This window comes from Idiotropiscis lumnitzeri, chromosome 17, assembly GCF_059441095.1.
Source record: "Idiotropiscis lumnitzeri isolate Australia: NSW breed Sydney's pygmy pipehorse chromosome 17, RoL_Ilum_1.0, whole genome shotgun sequence".
Taxonomy (NCBI): domain Eukaryota; kingdom Metazoa; phylum Chordata; class Actinopteri; order Syngnathiformes; family Syngnathidae; genus Idiotropiscis; species Idiotropiscis lumnitzeri.
The window spans coordinates 16,386,241-16,408,673 of NC_142407.1; the positions used below are offsets into that span (position 1 = coordinate 16,386,241).

Below are 22,433 nucleotides of genomic sequence, written 5' to 3' on the forward strand. Positions count from 1 at the left end.
ACGATCCTATATATCCCAAATTATAATTGGTATCTTCAGAAAACACTTTGCAAATCATTTCATTTGGCACACACAGCAGTAAAGTCATTTTGCCATTTCAATTTTTTTTTCTCAAAACAAATTTGACCTTTTGGTTGATTACATCTGCCGATAATTCGAATCCTCAATTCAGTTCACCTCTGCTGCTTGGATTGCATATCGTTTGCTAGCAGTCGTCCACTAAAATGTGAGCGTTTCTTCGTTTCTGCTTGTTGAGCTATAATCCATCTTTTTTTCCCCTCACCATCTACATTTCAACTCGACAGCATTTTAGCTCAGCATCAGCTCTCATGAGCGTCCTCGAGTTGTTATTATCAACATAACCTCTTGCTCTTGAACTTTACTTTATCCAGTATATTCATGAAAATGGCACAGGACGGAATTAGGTGTAAACAAACCATTGAGCGTTGCCGTCTCGCATATTAGCATCCCGCTCACTTGCTGCGATCAGACGGCCTAATTAAAGGCGGCTGAATGCCAGACGCATTGTTATTCTGGCGGCGTGGCGCGCGGCCGCAGGGCTCGTTGATGGATGGCCATCTCCTCCGTGGCCGCGACGCCCCTCGGCGTACAGCAGGAGGCGCTGATAACTTCATGCGGACAAATAAGGAGTGTCACATTTATTGATCCTCAACACACACGCCCCCCCCCGCACAAACCCCAACACCCTCCGCATCGCTCACACGTTCGTCACATTAAAGGCAAGCTCGTTTCTTGAACGCGTTGTCTCCCGTGACAAGTGCGGCGCCGCCCGAATGTGATCAGCATTTAAAGTGCGTCTTTCATCCCCCTGTCTATGCGCAACAGCATGCCGTCTGCGTACAATAAGGCCTTAAATAACGTAACACGCGGGGGCGGGGGGGCCGGCATAACGAGAAATGCAATTTATTCTGTGGCACATCACCGCTCGGACCGGCAGATAATGAAAGGCATGGGTCATTGATGGCGACTTAATCCTGCAGCGTCGGAGCGACAAGCATTAATAAATTGCCGCATTACTTGACTGAAGAATGTGAGCCAGGAGGTGGTTGGACAGTGGATCTGAAAAGTCTACACACCCCTGTTTTCAAATGCCAGCTTTCTGTTATATAAAAAGAAATGAGACCAAGATAATTTATTTGAAAACTTTAAACTGTACAACACAATAAAAAAAAAATTGGGGAGAGGAGGGGGGGGTAATGTGGTTTCACAAGTGTGCTCCCCCTCTTATAAATGGGGGTGTGGTTTTTTAGAATTACCCATTCGCATTCAAACTTCTGTTAAATGCGAGTCAGCGCACATTTAATGTTCCCCTGATTAGCCCCAACTCCAGTTCAGATGTTTTAGTCAGCTTTTGTTGACTTTTTTTTTAACTAAAAGATTTTGTAATACTTTATTTTCCGTAACATTTGTTCTAATATTGAATGAGAGTGTTGTTGCTTGACTGAAGAATTACCGTCCGCTTTGCAGCCGGGGACCACCCGTACGAGTGCGAGTTCTGCGGGAGCTGCTTCCGCGACGAAAGCACGCTGAAGGGCCACAAGCGCATCCACACGGGGGAGAAGCCCTACGAATGTAACGGCTGCGGCAAGAAGTTCAGCCTCAAGCACCAGCTGGAGACCCACTACCGCGTGCACACAGGTAAACACGCACGTTGGAGCATCTCTTGCATTATTTACATTTGTGCTATGCATGTTCATAAAACAAACGGCTCTTTGTAGACACTTGATCAAGTACTCTCGCTACAAATGCATTCATACGAGTGTATTAAAAAGATCTGCCTTTACAAATATGGATTAGAACTGATTAAATACGAACATCCTAGCAAGCTAGTTTTATATCTTTTCCTGTGTTCAAATAAGAAATGTTCAAGTGCTAACATGCTAGCAGTTGTTGTGCTAACATAGAGCATGAGTGCGACTTGGGTAGCGATCAGTAGTACTAGTTCAAATGAAAATGGCTGAAATGCTAATATAACAATTGGAATTAAAATAAAGAAATCAAAATCGATCCATCAAATAAATGGAATGCTCATTCAGAGTAAGAAAGCAACTTCCATCGAGGACGATGTAATGCTCTCTAATGTTGAGTGAAAATGCTCTTTTCCGCTAATGCATTCATTGTCGCGCTTTGTGGTAGCAGCACATCAGGCGGCACACACACTCACACACACAGCAGATGCATATCTTTGTTGCTGCGCTACAGTAAATGAATGTCTCCAAAGACTGCCTATTGATCGTGGTATATTTAGAGCCCCATAAAGATGTTGACACAGTGATAAGCTAGCGTCCGCCGAGAAAGGGAGCTCGGCGAAGACGGATCGCGAAGCCCACCGGGGCACTTGTGCTTCCTCACAGTAACACACACACACACACACACCAATTCTGTCTTTTCGGAGTTCTCTCTTTTTTTCTAGAGACCCTTTACTGGGGAGACATTTTCCAGTTTCCCCTCATAATCCTAACGTCAATGCAAAGATAGGCGCCATCAAATTTCAAAAGTTGCTGGAAAATATCAAGTGGAAATCTTGCCAGAAATTCGCATTCTTGAGTGATATTTAACAAATATTGTTGTATTTCTCCAAGACCGTCGTCGTCTTAATTTAACGTCAAAGTTTAATGAAGTCGCATTCTACCAAATGAATGCCTTTTTAAGTCATTATTCTCTACACTACGTTCATGTAAAACAGTTGTTGTTCTCCTCTGTGTAATATTCGTGTAAAAGTTTAATGGTGAGGCTGCATTCATTTATTTTCTGAATAACGCGTTCACTACCAGCCAAGTGAAAAAAAAAATCCGTCAATGGCAGTGACAACTACAGTCACAAAATACTTTATTCAGGACTATATTTACATTAAAATAAAACAAAAAACAGCTTCTCGTCTTTTGTTCTTGGTAAAAGTTTGAGAAAGAAACTTATGCTTGCAAAAAATAGTCCTGTATTCCTGCAAATATCTTTATTTGATATGTTGCAATCATATCGGTGCTTTTAATTGGCACATTGCGTGGTGTCAGTGGTTTAGTACGCCAGCCCCCGAAGCATTAGCTTATAGCATAATAGCCCATGTCACGTTTCACTTGCTTTCACAGATTGGATTAAAAATAAAAAATTTTGTTTTCAGGTCTGTGCAGACTCATGATGATAATCCGCAGATTTTGCATTTGGACTGTCGGTTGAATGTTTTGCAAAAACTTTCAAAAAGGACATCGCCATCATGCTATTCGGCTATCTTACAGTTTGCACAATTTATCTTGTAGAGCGCCCCCCCCCCCCCACCGAGCTACAGCTCACCGATCCCGGATTGAGAAGCCCTGCTCTTATTCACCCGCACGGCACACTCGGCCATCTCCCTTTCAATAAGGCGGCTGTTAAGCCACACTATCAAGGCAGCCTGTCCAATAATTGGCTCCCACCTCTACACACACATCCAACTCCTTTTTGTGAGGGGGGGGGGGTGTTAAGCGTGGGGTGGGCTTGGACGGCAGATAACGAGAGCAAGCGACAAGCTCACCGTCAAAGGCCACCTCACATAAAAGGCAGCCGCTTGATGAATCATCGACAACTGGCGAGGACCTCACCGCCCCCACCCTCGCTCCCACTCCCCTCCATACGTGCCGATGGCGGATCAATACCGCCGGGGGAAGGGGGCTCGGGGGAGGGGGCATTTGCAATTCATTATTAGCCGCTTTTGTGAGGCCACCTTGTTTACAGTGCGGTTATCGATATCAGCAGCCATCGGGCCGGCCGGCGTGTGTTTGCGCTTATTGGCTTCCTCGCTGCGGTCAAGGTCACGCAGGGGGTGGCGGGCGACGTCTGGGAGACGGTGGTGGCGGCGACCTGATGGTTTGCGACACCACCCCCTTTCAAATGCCACTGGCGAAAGGTCGCCATTTGCATGTCTTAAATTGAATCGTCCCCTTGACATCACTCACATCAGCATTAGCGCCGTTAGCGTTGTTAACACAAACTACGTGGACATAAGTGTCTGGCGATGCAAGTGCGTCATTGCCACGGAACCTTAATCTTGTGAGGACAACGAACAAGGCTAAATACATGCTATCATGCAAGAATTTCCAGTTTGCTGCAGCGGCCAAATTTCTTGTTTCCCTCGGTTCCGTCTCCTCTTAGATGGTATTTGTCTGCTTACCCTGAAAAGTAATGGAGGACACCATCCAAATGTTTATTATTTATTTGCCCTTATTCTCCTCTCGGGTAAAATTTGTATTCTTGCCTTGCAAAGTAAATTAAGGTTACTGTGCATGTGTTTGTGCTGAAGTCTTTGACTCCACAGTCTCCCGTTTGCAGTGGCGCTCCCCGTTTTTTTTTGGTTTTTTTTTTATTGCCCACATTCTCCCCTCAGATAAAATCTCTTTATTGATAGGTAAGTACAGTAGACCTTGTTTCTGCTCCATTGTTTAACATTCTGACTGCTGCAGCATTTTTGCTCCACAGTCTCCAGTTAGATGCAGCGGTGCAGTTTCTCACTGCCCTCAGTCCCCTCTTGGATAATATTTATAATACCCTGAGAAGTAAAAAAAAAAAAAAAAGGACTATTATTCTCTGTTGTTTGTTGGTATTCAATTCAAACTGATTTCTTTGTGTTGCGTTATTCTACAGTCTCCACTTTGCCAAATTTCCTGCTCCCCTCAGTCTCCTCAATGATAACATGTCTTTCCTGAACCTGCGAATTAACACGCAGGAGACACCCGATCTCCATCGATGGCGGTGCTTCGAGAGATGTGCTTGTTCCGTAGTATTGTCCGCCTCAGTCTCCTTTTGGCTGCAGCGGCCTAATTTCTTGGCATGCTCAGTTTTGTCTTGGATAAAATTTCTCTCTCCCAAAAACTTGTCTTTATCTCGCAAGTGTGTCTTTGTGCGGAATAATGAATTCAACTCATTCCTCGTTGACCATTGCCGCCCGACCCCTCAGGTGAGAAGCCATTCGAGTGCAAGCTGTGCCACCAACGATCCAGGGACTACTCGGCCATGATCAAGCACCTGCGCACCCACAACGGCGCCTCGCCCTACCAATGCACCATCTGCCTGGAGTACTGCCCCAGCCTGTCGGCCATGCAGAAGCACATGAAGGGCCACAAGCCCGAAGACATCCCTCCGGACTGGCGCATCGAGAAGACCTACCTGTACCTCTGCTACGTCTGAGAGCGCGGGAGGTATTGGGGGAAGGGGCGGGGCTAAGGAAGATCTAGTTAAGGCGAAGATGCGGCTGGGGGTGTTTTCTTGGAAAAGAGGTGACAAAAGAAGGGTCCTTCTGGAAAGACTCGCAGAGACGCAAAGTCTCCGCCGTTTGTTCGGGATCACCGGGTCATTCCCGCACATGCGCGTTGTGTTACTGCGTTGTTGTCGTCTGGTTTTTTTGTTGTTGTTTTTTTTATTTCAGGTCGCCTCGTGGTGCAAACACAAACTGCAGGGAAAGTGTTGCTGCTACAACGTTGACAGATTCTCTAGGGCTATCAGACCCAGACAAAATCTGAAACTTTGATTTTGTAGAATCTCGAAGCCGGTGACACGAGAGTTGTTGGGGGGGGGGGGGGGGTTCATCATGGTCATCAGTTGTTTTGTTTTCACCGTACCCTCGCCATCGCCAAACTAATTTTTTTCTGAAAGATAGCTAAACACTTTGTGTTTCTGGTAGTTGCTGTTGCAACTAATCTGAGTGTAGACCTCCGCCAAGGCCAACCTTCCCCAATTGGGATCAGCACCAAATGATCGACCTCAATATTTCCTGAAGAATTAGAGGAAAATGTCCCAGAATGTCCCTTCTCGCGATATTAGTAATACTTCGAGAAAACTCGCCAATCTGCCCCACGCCTCCGCCAGATTTGGAGGTTATATGTTCAATCGATTTTGTGCTTTGACACACACCCTTGTTCTGTTTTGTTTAGTTTTGTTTTTATCGAGATTCTTTGACTGATCCACTAAGAGATTGGTCGGAATCTGTTGAGTAGCGTTCTTTGGAATGATGCTAATGAAGCTCCTCGGCGGTATTAGCGAGAATGGCACTTAGGCCCTGGCAGAACATTTCCTGGATTTTGATTATCCGCTGAGAAATTGATGGAAATTCCCAAAAGTGCCCGTTCAAAACAACAAGTCCTGCATCGGCACCCTTTACCAGAGCAGCACTGACATTCCTTTTGTTCTTCCTTGACCTTTTCGCAGAATGTTAGGAAAATCATTGGACCATGTGATCAGTTTTCTCTGATCGTGCTGACAAAAAAAAATTGCCAATTGCTGGACTTAGTGTGTAGAGCTCAGCCAAGATTGAAAAAGTTCTGGATTAAGGTTAGTCACCATCATCTTCAGAAATGCGCCCAGAGAAGACAAGAATATCTGGACCGGCAGCAAAATTTGGATGTTCCCAGAATGGCACTGGGATCAATTTGTCCACTTTTCTCGGTATCTGCCTCTTAAATATACTCCTGAAATTTCTCGTCGAGATTCATGAATGGACCCGTGAGAAAATTCCCAAAAAGTGTCCTTACCAAAATCGAAATTTCTATGCGTCTTTCCTCTAGCCTTGCCCCACCCCTCCGCCAAAGTTTCTTTTGTGAACAAAATAAAAGTGCTAAGCAAGCACTACCAAATTTTTTGGGCGATATTTCCGGGTAGCCCCTGAGAATCGTCAGCCAAGCCGGTCGGATTATGCAGTAAATGACAAAACGGGAGCGCTAAAAACAAAGGATCAACCTGAATGGTGGGTGGGGCGGGGTTTATTTTTTAATTTTTTTTTTCTGCTACCCTGCTGCTTTTTTGTCGGCGTCCTCTCATCGGTCTTCCTGGTGGACTTATATTTTGTTACGCTCTGCATCATCATCAATCAATGTATCATCGCAACTACGACAACAGTCTCTGTTTGATCTCAGTCGAGCTTTCTATTGACATTAATCACAGCAATACACCGCCGCCATCCGCGTATACTCTCGTTTATCTCACACTAACCACAAAAAAGGAAAGAAAAAAGGCTGCTCTTGAAGGAGTGAATGTCGGAAATGGGGGGGGGGACGCTGCCCGAACGACCGACCGGCGCTCTCTCAACACGTGAATGTGAAAAGACTTGCACGGAGCCCGAAAACGCCAGCCGCCCGCCAATGGACGGACATCAATGTTGTCCGAGGAAGAGGAAGCGGGAAGCACCGATTGGGCTGCTTGGGTGATTTTGAGCGAAGGGCGGGACCAATTGGGCGACGGCTAAATCGTCTCGTTCTCTGTGGTTTCATCTCCTCGTTTTCACTTCATACTTGAATGACCTCATTTTGTGACCTCATGTTTTTGTTTTTTGTTTTGTTTTCCCCACGTTTTGTTAGCCTCGCGGGTCGGAAAGATGCGTTGCACAGCGTGATGAAGCAGTGAGTGTTTGTGTGCGTTTGTGTGAGTGCGCAAGTTTGAAAAGTGCCGCGGCAGCGATGACATTTTGTTTGTGCGTGTTACCAAACTTGGTATTATTATTATTAACCGCGCTTGATGAAGAGTCAGCTGGTTTGGTCTTTTTTTGTTTTGTTTTGTTTTTTTTAAGTGTTGTTTGTTATGAAAAGCTACCTCTAAGTTCATGTTTTGGCAAAAGCACATTTTTTTTTTTTTTGTCGTGTTATGACTTCTTTCATCGTTGCTACTTCATCTCACGCTTGTGTTTTTTGATTTGTTTTGCTCCTCAAATTCGATTCACCGTATTTCCTCAAATGGGAGCCCCTCCTCAAACAAGGTCATGTTTTGTTCTTCAAATCAGTAAATGCCGTCGCCCCTGTGTACACTGCCCTTTTCCTTCATCGAGGCAGACAAAGTTGGAAGTTAATTCAATCAGTTTTGCTCACAAAGTTGCTAACCAAAACAGCAGCACATATCCAGACGGGTGTACATCATTTGGGATTAATTCAAATGTGAAGTCTCGTACACATCTCTTTATTTTCTTCCCCTTTTTTACTTCACTTCACAGATTGTTGACTGCGTGAGCATTGCAAAAATACTCACAATTGATTTTTTATTCAGGTTTGTAACCTAATACAAACCCCGCTTATTAACATTTTTTTTTTTTCATACTCATCTGCAGATCCCCTCCCCTGGGCCACTATATGAGGAAATACGGTCAAAACCTTTGTATAAAATAAATAAATAAATGAGTTAAATAACCGTAGTAAAGGTTGATGGAACGAGGGGATCGTAGCCTGCGGGAATATTTTGGAACGAGAAAAAAAAAATCAAAAACAAAAAAGCAATTTTGAAGCCTTAAATGATGCGCAGGAGAAGGAGGAAGATAAGAAGAAAGCACTATTGCTTCGCAGGTTCAAAATCAAACGTAGACACTTGAACATATGTGAATAGACTTGTAGTTTTGTAATGTGAACGTTGGATCAAAAGGTGCTGGAGGTCATTTTTTTGCAGCGTGCGATGGACAATTGGACGTTTAGTAATCATCACAGAAAAAAATGTCAAAAAATGAATTCCTGAACGAGAGCCAGTGGAGGCAATTTGATATTAAAAAAAAAACAAAAAACAAATTGTGATATTTTTGTATTGCGTGTCAGTCCTGTTGATTTTATTTTGTGGAGTATGAGCAGGGCACACGTTTGTCTTTTTTTTTGTGTTGCTTTTTTTGTCTCCTGGGTGTAATTTTTGCCTTGCTCTCCTCTTTGATATTGTGTGAACATATTGTAATAATAATAATAATGATAATAATAATAAGTGTTGCTTTCTGGATGTCAATTGCATTGTAGGTGAAGGACTAAAAATCTGACCGCCAACGTTTTTTGTATGTGACAAAAAAAAAAAAAGAGATAGAGTACTTGTCACTCACCATCCTATCAATCCAACTTGAGCGTGGGCGTGTTATTATTATTATTATTACTTTTTATTTGTTTTTGTACTTGAAAAGAGTAAAACAGAAGGGATGGCCCGTCCCGTAACACTGTGAGCCGAGCAGTTCGGGGATTGACATTTATTTTTTACCACGTGCAAATAACAAGAACAAAACAATCCCACAAACCGAACGTGACCCACAATGCAACACTTCCCCGTCAACTCAATGACGTCATTGTCCTCTGAATGTTTTCTACTTTTTCTGTGCGCGTGGCCGAGTGTGTAGCTCTGTGTGTGTGCGTACTAGTGGGAAAATGCACTAAATCAGATACAAAACTTCTATTCTATGCCACTGTTTTTTTTTTTCTTTCTATGTTGAAAAATGATATATCTCTGTAGACATGTTGGCATTGGTATCGTTCTTCCCTCAGTGTTCCTCTCTGATGTTTTTTCCCGTACTCTTTGTGTGCCTAAACAGAATTTGTTGAAAGAAAAAAAAAGACGTGCTCAGTTTCTGTATTTTTGGATTAATTTTTTTGCAAAAAAAAAAGAACAAACAATTGTCTGCCAGCAGCCATGGGATGTCATGATTTTTTTCTTTTTAATTCTAAATTAGAGGGCTCTTAATGCTATTGATTTCAAAGTTTCTTACTTTTTTTGTCAGCAACAGGTTTGCTGACACATGAGATAGATTCAGCAAAAAACAGCTACATTTATGGACCATTTTTTTGAATGCCCTTAATTTGGATTATAAAGTGCAGTGGTGCCCTTGAGATACAAGCGGCCCAACTTCCGAGTTATTGTGACCTCCTTCTTTGTACTTTACTGCCCCTGGTGGCCATGACGCACACAGCAGGAGACCCAGTACAATATTCACTGAATCTTAGAAAAAATGTCTACTTCCTTTTTTTTTTTTTTTTTTTTGCATAATTATGACATTACTTCGTTTTAAAAACTACAATCATATTTAGTACTATTTTCCCTGTTTGAAAACAAACACAAAAAGACAAACAAAAAATGATGATTTCATATACTTCCGTTTTGAGTGCTTTAAGCTTGTATCTCATGGATCCACTTTGGGTTTTTTGACGCAGTACATTCAGATTTTGCAATTAAAAAGAAAGGCGCTCATGGCATCCCAGGAGCGGGCAATTGTACGTGTTTGTTTTTGATGTGGTGTTTTTTTCTCACCATTTCACGCCCATGTGCCATTGAGGTCTCCACATACGTTTAAAAGAACATTTAAATTTTTTCATTAAAAAATTATAATAAAAAAAAAAGCACCAAGTTATTTTTTTATCTTAGCACTGAGGACCAACAACTTTGCCCCGTTCGGACCAAGCGTAACAAAGCATTTTTTTTCTTTTCCTTTTTTTTTTTTTTGTTTTGTTTTTTATAATTGGTTGTTTAATTTCTTTTTGTGCTACTTCTCTCCTCCTGCATTCTGGTGGCAGCACAAGAGCCAGTCCAGAAGTTGCTCTGTATTATTAATAAATTTCAAGATGATAATGTTTCTTTTTTATTATGATGATGATTTGAATTGTTAGTTTTTGTCTACCTCAGCACCTAATCTTAGCCTAATCTTAGAAGGTGCCCAATTATTATTTTTTAATTGTTTTTCTTTTATTTTTGTTCTCTTATGTTGTTGTATTTTTGTTCTCATCATTTAAATTTGCATTAGAGCTTTGCAAAAAAATTAAAAAGGTCCTTTGTCTTTTCCAGCGACAATGTGCGATTTTTTTTTTTTCACAACTCCCCACTGTGGCAATATGTTTTCATATGTCTTGCCACCGTCTGTTAAAATAGAGGTTGTGTTGTTTATTTTGGGGTTTATTTACATGTAGAACCAGACACATCTCTTTGTAACATTTCAGTGTGAAAAAAAAATGAAATAAAAAGATTTAATGCTGCAGGTCCTTCCATGTTGTCACTAAAGTCGTCAATGTTGTGCCTTTTTGATCGTGGAAAAAAAAAAAAGAAAATTTTGTTTTGTTTTTGGTTTTACACCCTACTAACAGTATATTGTCTTTTTGTAGTGGATTGATTTTGTTTTTTTTATTTATGGGTTTCATTCAAAAATTCAATTGTACACACAGGAAATAAACAATGGACTTCATGTCAGTTGTCTTCGCACTCTCACTGGCTTTGTTTCCTTACTTTAGCTATGACTTATATTTTATTGTAATTCATGCTTGCAGAGGCAAACTAGTCCCATTTTAGTATTTAATCTTGGCATTATTTTGTATATTTTTTATTATTAATGTCGTGTTTCCGCCTGTTTTAAAGGTAAAAGACCTTTTAGCTGTCTGGCTGTTAGCTTTTGAGTTGGAGCGATACATTCATTATAATGTATTGGCAAAAACCTTGAACCTTTCTCTCAAGTTTACCAAATATATTATAACTTTGAATATGTATATGAGATGTTAAAGGTTCAATTTACTTTAACTGCATAGCGCTGGTTAACCTGGCGGTCTGATTATTTTTATTTTTTTTTAACCGCCCCAGTCAAAACATGATTTAAATTATTCAACAATTTTACATCATAAAGTGAGCTGTGAGGCTGCAAGGCCCAGCTGGTCCATTTGTCATTTGTTGAAGAGTATTATCTTTACTTTAGTGTGCTTGGCAAGCTGTCAGTATTAAAAGCGATAGTTGTTCATTTTACGTGCCCGCTGACTGACTGAAATCAAAGCGGCCTGCTTATCATTTGTTCGGCAAGTCATGTTTGGTTTGTTTGATGTCGTTTTGAAAGGAAGCGAGGGGAAAGTTGCTGGCAAAATGTGTTCACTGATCGTACTTTGATGTTATTGTAGCTGATGAGGAAGGAAGGACCAAAGGGCCAATGGAGTCTGCGTCATTCGACGTCTCGAGGTCAGCCATAAGCAGCCGTATGTCTTGACTGTTGACCCACATTCATAGGGTTGACATCACTGGTACATATGTACAGTTTGTTTATTTTACCATTTTTTTCCTGACATAATCTGTTCCAGTAATGTTTTAAAAGGACACAGTTTGACCTTTGACTTCACTTTTGTCAAATTACCACCAGGGTCAAGAATTATGGTGCGCTTGTCACGCTCAAGAAGCCCATCCTCGGGGCTGGCAATGTCTCAAGCACATGAGCGACTTTATTCGCCACCTCACGTGCTGCTGGGGGGGTCTGGCATTTGTTACCATGACAACTGGAGGGGGAGCCTGAGCCTTGCAACTAGAGTCACTTCTTGTTGCAGGTGCTCATCTTAAAGTGTAAGGGGGGCAGTTAATGCCCATAATGACGATAAAAGTACAGTGGCACTTTGATTTACGAGTTGCATTCGTTCTCTGGCCTCGCTCGTAACTCAATACACTTGTGTATGAACCCAATATTCCCAAATTCCATTATTCCCTCTCAGCCCCCTAAACACCGCTTTTTTGCGGTGGTGTTGCGTTAACAAGGTAAATTAGCACTCCGTTGTATAAGAACAAAAGATAATTAAAAAGAAGAAGGGTTTATAAAGTAATTACTGTACTTGGGGACAAGTCACAAGTCACAACAACATCTGTGCGCGTCGGCTAATGAGCTGAAACTGATTAGTTTGTGTGTGTGAACACAAATTTGTCGCATTTTGTGGCTTATTCGATCATTTAAAGGTCCAGTGATGTATTTTATGTTTGCGGGCATTTTCATGAGGACATGACTCGTGTTTTAGTTGTGTAATGACATGCTGCACACTGAAATCAATTTAATTCATCTAAAGTCATTCGCACAGAATCATTTCCAGCATTCTTAAATGCATGCGTTTAGTATCGCCAATGCAGCCAGCCAAGGTTCTCTTTCAGTTTGTAGGGCTTCAATGTGTAGTGAACAGCGCCGCTCTCTGGCTGCGTAGGAGAACTACAGCATTTTCAGCTAGACTGCACAACAAGGCTTCTTGGAATGCCAATATATGGTTCGAGCATATTATTCATCACACATTTATTTGGGAATTGACAATGTGCAGGTTTAGGCATCAAAAAAATATTTTGCAGAGCTTCTTGAACATGAATTCAAATTTTGATTGACAATTGTAAAATCAAATCATCACATACAGTCCATTTTATGCATAGCTGTAGTATTTCAGTTATGATATGATATAAATGGGATTTTTTTTTAATTTCCAACAATGTTGAACAATCAAACGTAGAAATTGATCCATGAACATTGCTCTTCATAAGAAACAAAGTAATATGTTAGTGTGATGTTGTTCTTTATCATTTTCTATGAGGCAAATCATATCATTAAGTACATGAAACAGTGAGGCTTTATCTCTGTGGACATCCCGAAGCTGGACAAAAGCATCGCACAACCTTCATGGAACTCGCTAAATCTGAAATAATCTTAGGATTCCGATTTATTTTTGATAAACCTGTCCAAAGGTACCAAGGACATGGACTCCCTCCCCACCTCCCCATTGGGTTACCATGCAAGCTCAGCAAACTGCTGTACAATATTCTAGGTCCCACGTAGCGACCATGAAGGCCTCCAGCCTCAGGCCACCTGCCACACAGACCAAAGCGTGCCCAGCGTAATGCTGTAGGCCACCACGGCCACCAGGTAGACCCTGAAGAGCAGCACATCCAAAACGTAGCCCACCTGCAGCCACTCTTTGGCCACCTCGTTGCCGCCGTCCCGTTTCTCCAAGAAGTTGCGTATGGCCGTCACCTCCTGCAGGATGTTGCTCACGACAGGCGGCGACGGGTCCCTCGTGGGTGGCAGGCCCCGTCTTAGCAGGGTGGCCTCCCTCTCATGCTGCCGGCCAATCTCACAGGTGTGATGGAGCGTGCGCCGGGCTGATGAGACAGCGAGTGACACGCTTCTCGGTCATCAAAAACAGTGCAGCTCGCGGCGCTCATCGCTTTTTTACGTCATCCGGCAAAGCAAATGATTCGATAAAAGTGTGAACTTTTGTGCGAATGGTTGTCTATTGCTGTGACCTGCGACTGACTGGCGAGAGGCTGAGTGGTATTGAAGATTGGCAATCCTTAATGGGAAGCGTACCTCGACCTCCAAACTAAGGCACGTCCAAAAATCAGTATTTTTCGCCCACCGGGCCAACGTGAATCACCAGAAACTCACCAGTCCCGTAGTTGTTGTCCTTGTAGTCATCCATATCCGAAGCCTGCGAAGACAGTCGGGAGCACAACCGGTGCTTCTTGTGGATGCAGAAGAGGGCCTGGGCTCTCTCCAGAACCAGGTACCGCAGCCAGTGAGGCACGGGGGGCTGCAGGTCCTGCTTGTGGACCAGACGCACGATCAGCACCGTTTCTGTCAGGCTGATCACCAGGAGGGCCATGCAAACTACGAAATACACACCTACGGCGCAGACGAGACCAGAAGAATTTAGTGCAACGCACACAATCCAACAAAATCCAGGTAGGCCCTCTCCCGAGTCACCTATTAGTGGCGTTCCGATGGCGGTGGCAGGCAGCGTGTCGGATACAATGATGAGGAAGACGGAGTATCCCAGCAGCAAGGTGATCTTGAAAGAAACTCTCTCGCCACTGTCAGGGGGCAGATAGAAGCCCACGATGTCCATCACCATGAGGAAGATGCTGGGCAGCAACAGGTTGACCGTGTAGAATAACGGTCGCCGACGGATAACCACCTGTTGACATTTTTGTTTGGTGTCTTTGTTTAAAGAAGCAACTCTGTTCTTTTGTGTGTGTGTGTGTGTACACTTGAGCCCAGTGGTATCCAAACTTTGGCCTGAGGGCCATTTTATTGCCCGCTATCTGTTTTTTTAGCAGCCGGTGGTAAAGAGACTTTCTGGCGATGCTAAGAAACATATTGTTCCTCGACTTCTTCTGTGTGAAGGTCCCGATCCTCCTTGAAAACCGATTGTTGTTGTTTTGCTTCTGAATGCGGAGATGTGATTCAGCTGCTACGGAGCAGCTCGATTCTCAGAAGATACCGAGCGCCCGAAACTAGAAACCTTTTCAGCTTTAAAAGAGACGTGAGATGCAGCAGTTTATCAAAGAATTTTAGAGTTGCTCCAAGGTCATTTTCTTTTTTTTGGGAGGGAAACATTTGGGCACCCCTTCCTTACAGACTTAAGGACGACTGGAAATTGTCTTTTAAATCTCGATCAAATGAAACAGAAGTTTCTGCTTTGTCTTAACACACTGGCAATTTTTTCCTGGTGACTCAACAAGTTGCATCGCTGTCCAATTTGATCAACTCACGTGGAACTTCATCTCGGCATAGTAGTCGTCGTTGTCCACGCTGAAGATTTTGTAGTTGGACAGAATGTGCAGCAGCTCCCACTCGCCTTGGTTCATGAAGACGCTCTTGTCGTCCCTCAGCTCCTCGGGGCTGCGCATCAACGTGATGTTGATGTCGTCAACTGTCGATCGAACACAATGTCGGTGGCGGCGTGAGACCGTCATGGCAACGACTCGCCCCTTGAGTGAGACGTGGGCTTTCTGAGCACACGTCCCAGCGGGGGCAGACACAGCGCGAAGATCGGTCTCAGGAATGGTAGAGGAAGACGGGGACTTTTCAATTTGGATTGTTTCTCAAATGCAATTTGTGGCGAGCGGCGGTACCGTTTGTGAGGCAACCAAGGAGACGTTCACTAAAATGTTGAAAAAGGAAGACACAATGGAAGTGAGCGGTCGTACTTGTATGGAGCCAGCTCTGGAAGGTCAGGCTGCATTTCTGGACATCAAACGGGAAGTTGTAGATATTGAGCGTGCAGGCGGTGACCACCTGGATTGGTTTGTAGTTGCGCACCAGTCCGTCGTGGGTCACATAGACGTACGGTATGTCAGGAGACTTCCCCACGTCGACGCTGATTTGAAGGCAGATGCCGCAAACGTCAAGGTTAGCGCCGGCGAGTGCGGAAAAAAACTAAACAAACCATCAGCCTTACAACTCATTGATGAGGATATCCGGCACCCACACGTTGGCAGTCGGTAGAGAAACTTGCTTGACCTCGTCAAAGTCTTCGGGATTCCACACGAGGAATTCGTCGGTCCATGACTTGAAGGTTCGAAAATGGGAAAGCTTAATTGAAGCACTGCGTAACATTTCAGAGCAAATTTGCATATTGTGCCTTTACCTGTCTGTACCACACATACGTCGTCAAGACCTGGTTCTTCTCATCCTGGTCAATTGGAGAAGAAAATCTTTCAAGTGATTTCTGGTCCTATTAAAAGAAGCATTTTGTGACGATAGCGCGCATCCTCACCACATTGAGAATGGAGTAAACCATCAGGTCGATGGCCACCAGGGTCGACGTCCGCCAGTCCTTGACGGGTCGAACCCCTTTCTTGTAGCCCGCGCTCAAAAACTCCGAGAGACGGACCAAAGTGGCGTTGGCAAATCGGCCGCTGCTGCTGCCCAGTTTCTTCACTGAAATGTTTTCAAGCATTCGTCTCGTTATGGCAAGAACGATACTTTGGGAGGAGTTCGGTGAACGGTTCGGGCAATTGAAATTTGCCACTTTGCCGACGTTTATCCGCTTTTGGAGTTGACATCGGACACCAATTTGTTATGTTGCGTCGCTGACCAACAACAATGGCAACATTTGAAATAATGTCTCTTTCAAACCGATATGACAATAAGAAATGTTCTGTACCTGCGCAGGTTCTTGATGTCCCCGGAATAACAACAAAGAGAAACAGCAGCAAAGTCCAGGCTGATGTTGGTCTCATTGTGATCGTTCACCTCCGTCGTCCCGTCCCGTTGTGCAAACCTCGTTAGCGTCGGCTGACTCGCGAGGGTGAAGCCATCCTCGCTCAGTGAGAGGCCACGCCTACGCAGAAAACTTTGATGATGAGCCAAACCGAAGCAGATAAAATGAAGGGGTGTGTCGAGACACAATTGAGTCATTCTGAACCGGACTGGAGAGAACTTGTGTTTAGTATCATTCCAACTTGTTATTGCTCTAAATGCTGACCTGTTCAGCGTCAATATGCGGTAGGCGGCAGTGCCACGGAAAAATAATTGCCAAAAATGTATTCCGAATCCGTGCTCGTGGCGGTTTTCTCTTTGGAAAACATTTTGTATCATCCTTCAATCCACCGTACTTGTGATTCTGTTCGCCAGCCAGTCACAGAAAGGCAAAGGGCTCCATCGAGTAATCCTTTCCGAGATCAACTGATTTCCAATCTATGTCTGTCTCAGACCGCCGTCAGATCTGTTACATAATCGTCACGTAACCGAATCCACTGGCAGATGAGATAGTGTGAAAATTGCATTCATATAGATCCTTCCACTGGCGGGTTTCTCTGGCGCACTTTTGATATTCTCATCCAGACTATTAAGAAGCCACCGGGGAGTGGAGACGCAGCCGTCGCCGAGCCATGAATGGCTTTTATTGATCCGTTTTGTGGCGGCGGCATGAAAGTAGGAGCGCGATCAGAGCAGCGCTCCGTTCCTTCCCCTGAGTGTCGTCTCATTATGCAGTATCACTAAGTACATTGCCACTGTTGGGGAATCATTCAAACGGATTTTAGTCCCGTGTTTTCTGCGCTCTATACAACGCCGCTGCATGACAAGAAACAACTCAAGGAAACGCACTTGGCAAACTGACCATGACAGTAATGTTTTATTTAGAAAGACAAGTAGGTTACAAGCAAGTTTGACAAACCTTCGTGGAGAACAAAGTCAAGCAAATTGTTAAGGATATTCCGTTGGGAAAGTCATCTCCAAACATGACAAACAAGACAAGCATTACAAAATCACTTCTGTTGTATTCTATTCTCGTCCTAGTGTTCAGATGCTATTTTAGGCCCGAATATTCTGCAGCGTGAAGAATCTCAGGAAAACGGCAAACGAGAAGAGCGTTAGAGGATGGGCGAGGGACCCCGTGTGTCGTCAGGCGAAGCTCCAGCTGGCCCAGAACAGCAACAGGGTGCCGGCATACGCAGCCAGAACAATCAGGTAGAGGCGGAAGAGGAAGCGGTCGAGCTTTGAGCAGAGTGCCAGCCATTCAGCCTGAGCCGAAGACTCTGCGTCCTCCTGGGAAAAGGCCAGACGGATGCAAACCAGCTCCCTGAGGACCCCCTCCAGGCCCAAAGAATTTTCCTGGATGTTGGTCAGCGAGTCCACGTCCTCATCCAGTGAGGCCTCAAAATTGAAATCTAGGAACCAAAGCAAAAGAAAAGGTGAGCAAGATACACAGATGCAAATAAACTCAACCTGATCCTTCTTCTCGTTGCCCAGAATGAACTAACCTCGCCGATACTTGGACCTCAACGCGGCGACATTCGTGGCCTCCCCTTGCCTCAGTCAACCAAAGTACCAAAACCGGAAAACCAACTCTGGAAATCTTTTCCCTCAACAGTACCTTCTGAATGGTCGAGCCGGTCGAGGGTTCCGGCGGACGTCACGGTGCTCTCGGCGAGGCCGTACTTGTCCAGCAGGCAGGCCGACACGGACATTTCCCGTACCTCCTTTTCGCTGTGGTGGAGCAGTTTCACCACCAGGATGGACTTGATCAGGCTCAGCATGAGTAGCGCCATGCACACGGCGAAGAACACACCTATGACCGCGTTCGGATTTTTCAGGTAAGGTCAGTGAGAGTTAACAACTGGGATTGGTCAAAGCATCAAAGACAAAGTCATCCTTCTCCTGCCTATGAGCGGCGTCGCGACGGCAGTGGCGGGCAGCTCGTCCGTCAGGTTGACTCTGAAGAGGGTGTAACCCAGCAGCGTGCTGATTTTGAAGCCGATGCGGGTGCCGCTGCTCACGGGCAGGTAGAAGCTCACCACGTCCACGATCATGAGGAAGATGCTGGGGATAAGGAGGCTCACCACGTACAGCAGGGGGCGCCTTCGGATCAAAACCTGCACCACAAAGTAAGTCGTCCGACTGGACTCATCCGGGAACCCTTTGAATTCTTCAAATCAGCGTTATTGGTTCAAGGTAGCGATGCTTAAACGAAGCTTCAAATCTGCTTCATGAACCACTTGTAGTATTTTTGGACTCCTGTAGATGGCACTCTCTGTTCAACGCACATTTTTGAAAGGCTTTATTTAAACCAACAGTCCCATCGAGAGGACTCAAAAATGCAACAACTGGTCCATGAAGCAAATTGGATGCTTTGTTTTGCCATCACTAGTTCAAGGACGAGTGACTTTTATGAGTTATCTTGTTAATTACGCTTTCACAATTGAGTAGTTTCAAGAAATATAGCTTAGCTGCCCCATGACCAAACCGTATTTGCTTCTCATTCAAAATGGACACCACAAGCAGAAAAGAAGAATTAATGATTGAATTTTTTTTTTTTTTTTTTTCAGTAACCAGCACTTGAATGTAATCATCCATCGATTCCTTTTCTTTTTCAGTTTCAGACTACACCCTGAACTGGTATTTATCCAATGAGCACCGATATAGAATCTCATCCATCGAAGCGCTGTAGTGTTAAAACGTGTTTTGGATAAAGGTCATGCTGCAGTACAATCATTTGCAGATGATACTGTATTAAAACGAATGACTTGGTTTCCAAATAAATGATCTCTACTACTCAGCGATCCACCAAGTTCTCCTTCATCAAACAGCCCTCGGCTCCTTTGAGCCGCATGAATAGCAGCCATCCCGGCGCTCCACCTGCAAAAGGGCTATGGGGCCATTTGCCTCGCCGCTAACAAGACATCCATTGATCAGTCCGCCACTGAGACAGTCTCATTATGGTCACTCGCCCTTTCCCTGTCTATCAGAGCCTCTTTTCTTCGCGCTCGCCTCATCCTTTGGAGAGCAATCCATGAAGGTCGCAGCCAGTCTCTTTGCACTTAACCGTTGCTCTACGTGCACTCTCTGCCAGGAAAAAGTAGATTGTTGCAACTTGTGGAGAAACATGGATTCCAAAGTTGCACTTGCAGTCCATGTCTGAAGGCTCTCGTCCCAATTTGCTTGACGGTCAACATCAGGCAGCTGACATAACTTGGAAATAACGGTAACTGACATCTGTTTGTAAAATGTCGGCAAAGTACATCAAATATGCGAACATGGTGTATCAACGGGGTACCAGAAATGGCACCAATGTGGATGTTTTTCTTCTCATCAATCAATTAGCGCACAATCACCGGCAACATTCCAGTTGCGCTATCATTCTGAAAAGAGATACGTAAACTGAACGTACGTGGAAGCAGACGTGGGCGTAATCGGCGTCGTCCTGCCGCAGCTGCCAGTAGCGTGACGGTATGGATAGCAGCTCCCACTCGCCGTCATTCATGAACTCCCTCTGATCGTTAGCAATGGCCTCTGCGCTACGCCACAGAGCCAAGTCGATTTCTTTCACTGAAGAAGAAGGAGAAGGCAATGAACGGTGAAGAGCAGAACATGATTCAAATCCTAGAAAAAGGACAAAACCGGCAGCCCATCCAGTGACAAAGAGACGAGCGTTCTTTGAAAGTACGTTCTCAAGTGCGTTCTGAACAAGTTCACGAGACCGCTCTGCGTTTTTGGTGTTGAGAAACGGCCAGAGACTGACTTGCCGAGCATTGCATACTAACTCAGGCGGGGGACGTCGTTTCCACCGACCATTTCGGCTAGATCTCAATAGTTTTGTTATTTCCACTCCATTTATGCTAACACGTGACATTAACGCGCGTCAAATGCATCCAAACTCTTGATAATGTGATTTGAAAATGGATTTCAAGTCATCCACTTAGAACTCATGGGTGGTATCCATGTTTCAGTATCGACGCGCACATGGCAAGTTGCGCCGTTATATTCCAGTTGGTACGGCTTTTGGACAGAAGGCCCACCTGAGTGGAGCCAGCTCCGGAAGGTGAGGCTACAATTCTGCTTGTCAAATGGGAAGGCAAACATCTCCAGGCTGCAGGCCAAGACCACCTGCATGGGCCGATAGTTCTTCACGCAACCCGACGAGTTGACGTAGACGTACGGGATGGGCGGCGACCTTCCCTCATCCACGCTGGAGGGGAAGCCAGAAAAGAAGTAAGGTGAGAGCCTGACACCACGTCAGAATTTTGATCTTGTTTGGCAGATGAAATGTTTGTCATGCTCTAGAAGAAGCAAGAGGAAATGATACCACAACTTGAGGATCCTTCCTGTCATTTACGTTCGTTATACACTGGATTATTATTTCAAGTCCTAAAAGTGATTCACTTTTATACTCATTTAATATTACTATACGGTAATTAGGATTGATGTTGACTTACAATTCATTGACGATAATATCAGGTATCCAGATGGCGTCAGATGGCAGGGAAATCTCGTTGATGCCGTCAAATTCGTCCGGGTCCCAAACCAGAAACTCATCCGTCCAGATCTGAGCAATCGTGATGCAAATTTAGTCCAACCTTGTCATTTAATTAAGAACATTCATTTTCTTGCTAAGCATGCTGGAGTGCCTTACCTGTCTGTACCAAATACTTGTGGTCATACTCTGTGTTTTGGAATCCTGAAAGAAAACCAGATTTTTATTTTTTTTTTTTTTTTTAAAGGGTTACAGAGTGAAGTTTTAAGCCGATCGCCTCAGAAGTCAGAGCAACACGGGTGTGCACTCAACTGACCAAAGAACATTGATGATCGCTCAAGTGTTTTCAAAGAGGCTTGCATTTACCACATCAAGAACCGACTGCAATATGAAGTCCACAAAGACGGTGGTCGCACTGGTCCACTTGTGAACAGGACGAACTCCACAATCATATTTCCTTAGCAGCGTTCTCGTCAGCTGATTCAGCGCCGATCTTTTCGGCTTCTCCGGAACACTTTCAGCCATGAGGACTACAAGACGTAGATAAAACCTTCTCAGTTCAGAATGTTATGAAAAGTATCGTGTTGTTTACATTGACGTGCTGTCAAATTCCACTGGATGTGCCGTCACCAGAATGACCTCTACTTGATTACTTTAGTTTAAGATGTTTTGGTCAACATGCATTAGTTGTATGATTTCAAAAAAGAAAAAAATTTGAAGTGCTGTATTTCAATCAATAGAGCAGCATCTTACCTGACAACAGTAGCAACCAAATGACGGACATCAAGCTTCTTTTTCTTCTTTCTTCTTTTTTTTCTTGTTCCCTTTTTAATCAAAGTATCCTCGGTCGCATCAAATCGTGGCCCGGTTGGTATACAGAGTGAAGAGGTGGAACACAGACCTGGCTTGTGTGGACATTTTTTTTCTACTTTCTTCGATATTGATCTTCACCTACCCGAGTAAGCTGATACCGTCCATAGAAGGATGAAACACATGAGATTAGATGCAACCCGGAGGTTCTATCACCGAGGTTCCATCACAAACGTGAATTTAATACAAATGTGTTTTTCTTAATTTTTCTTCAAATGTTTTTGTTGATATTATCAAAACCAGACAATACTTGGTAGATAACAAGACACTGCACTACACTGTGCTCCACTTTGAAATTATTTATACTGTGGTAAATGGAGTGGCGTTCAAGTACAAGGGGTAAGAATATTAATATTTTATTTTTTGTGCAAAGCTCTAATTTATTGTTTGGTATTAATCTGGTAACTACACGACTTTATTCTTGTAACAACTTTGTAACATTGTTGCTAATCTATTAACATTGGGAAAACGTGGAGGAAAAATCATCCGCATGTGGTCTCCCACCACACTCCTCCTTGTCAATCACGTCGCGGCTGCGCGCGCGCGTCC

At 44.1% G+C, this 22,433-nt stretch overlaps 3 protein-coding genes across 4 annotated transcripts in view; 1 reads left to right on the plus strand and 2 right to left on the minus strand.

Moving 5' to 3' along the window:
* The window catches only part of zbtb16a (zinc finger and BTB domain containing 16a), an 89,720-nt gene extending 78,755 nt beyond the window's left edge, over window positions 1-10,965 (plus strand). Inside the window, exons 6-7 of the mRNA XM_088279851.1 lie at window positions 1,489-1,659; window positions 4,949-10,965. Of these exons, the coding sequence (XP_088135977.1) occupies window positions 1,489-1,659; window positions 4,949-5,178 (401 nt within the window). The 3' untranslated portion in view covers window positions 5,179-10,965. The remainder of the gene's footprint in view (window positions 1-1,488; window positions 1,660-4,948) is intronic.
* A 1,798-nt stretch (window positions 10,966-12,763) lies between these two features.
* htr3a (5-hydroxytryptamine (serotonin) receptor 3A) lies at window positions 12,764-16,934 on the minus strand. Of its 2 annotated transcripts, XM_088279655.1 has the most exons (10): window positions 16,746-16,934; window positions 16,425-16,601; window positions 16,035-16,198; window positions 15,906-15,950; window positions 15,717-15,826; window positions 15,466-15,635; window positions 15,028-15,188; window positions 14,240-14,450; window positions 13,922-14,158; window positions 12,764-13,635 (listed from the first exon to the last, which is right to left on the minus strand). In XM_088279655.1, exons 2-10 carry the CDS (start codon window positions 16,498-16,500, stop codon window positions 13,334-13,336), a joined length of 1,476 nt encoding a protein of 491 aa, XP_088135781.1. In that variant the 5' UTR covers window positions 16,501-16,601; window positions 16,746-16,934; the 3' UTR covers window positions 12,764-13,333. The 2 variants fall into 2 exon arrangements, with proteins under 2 accessions (XP_088135781.1, XP_088135780.1); XM_088279654.1 differs by having other exon boundaries at window positions 16,425-16,934.
* Window positions 16,935-17,427: 493 nt separating this feature from the next.
* htr3b (5-hydroxytryptamine (serotonin) receptor 3B) lies at window positions 17,428-21,914 on the minus strand. The gene is made up of 9 exons (XM_088279650.1): window positions 21,768-21,914; window positions 21,381-21,544; window positions 21,174-21,218; window positions 20,977-21,086; window positions 20,560-20,729; window positions 19,932-20,089; window positions 18,426-18,636; window positions 18,138-18,332; window positions 17,428-17,931 (listed from the first exon to the last, which is right to left on the minus strand). Exons 1-9 carry the CDS (start codon window positions 21,796-21,798, stop codon window positions 17,666-17,668), a joined length of 1,350 nt encoding a protein of 449 aa, XP_088135776.1. The 5' UTR covers window positions 21,799-21,914; the 3' UTR covers window positions 17,428-17,665.
* Window positions 21,915-22,433: the final 519 nt, after the last annotated feature.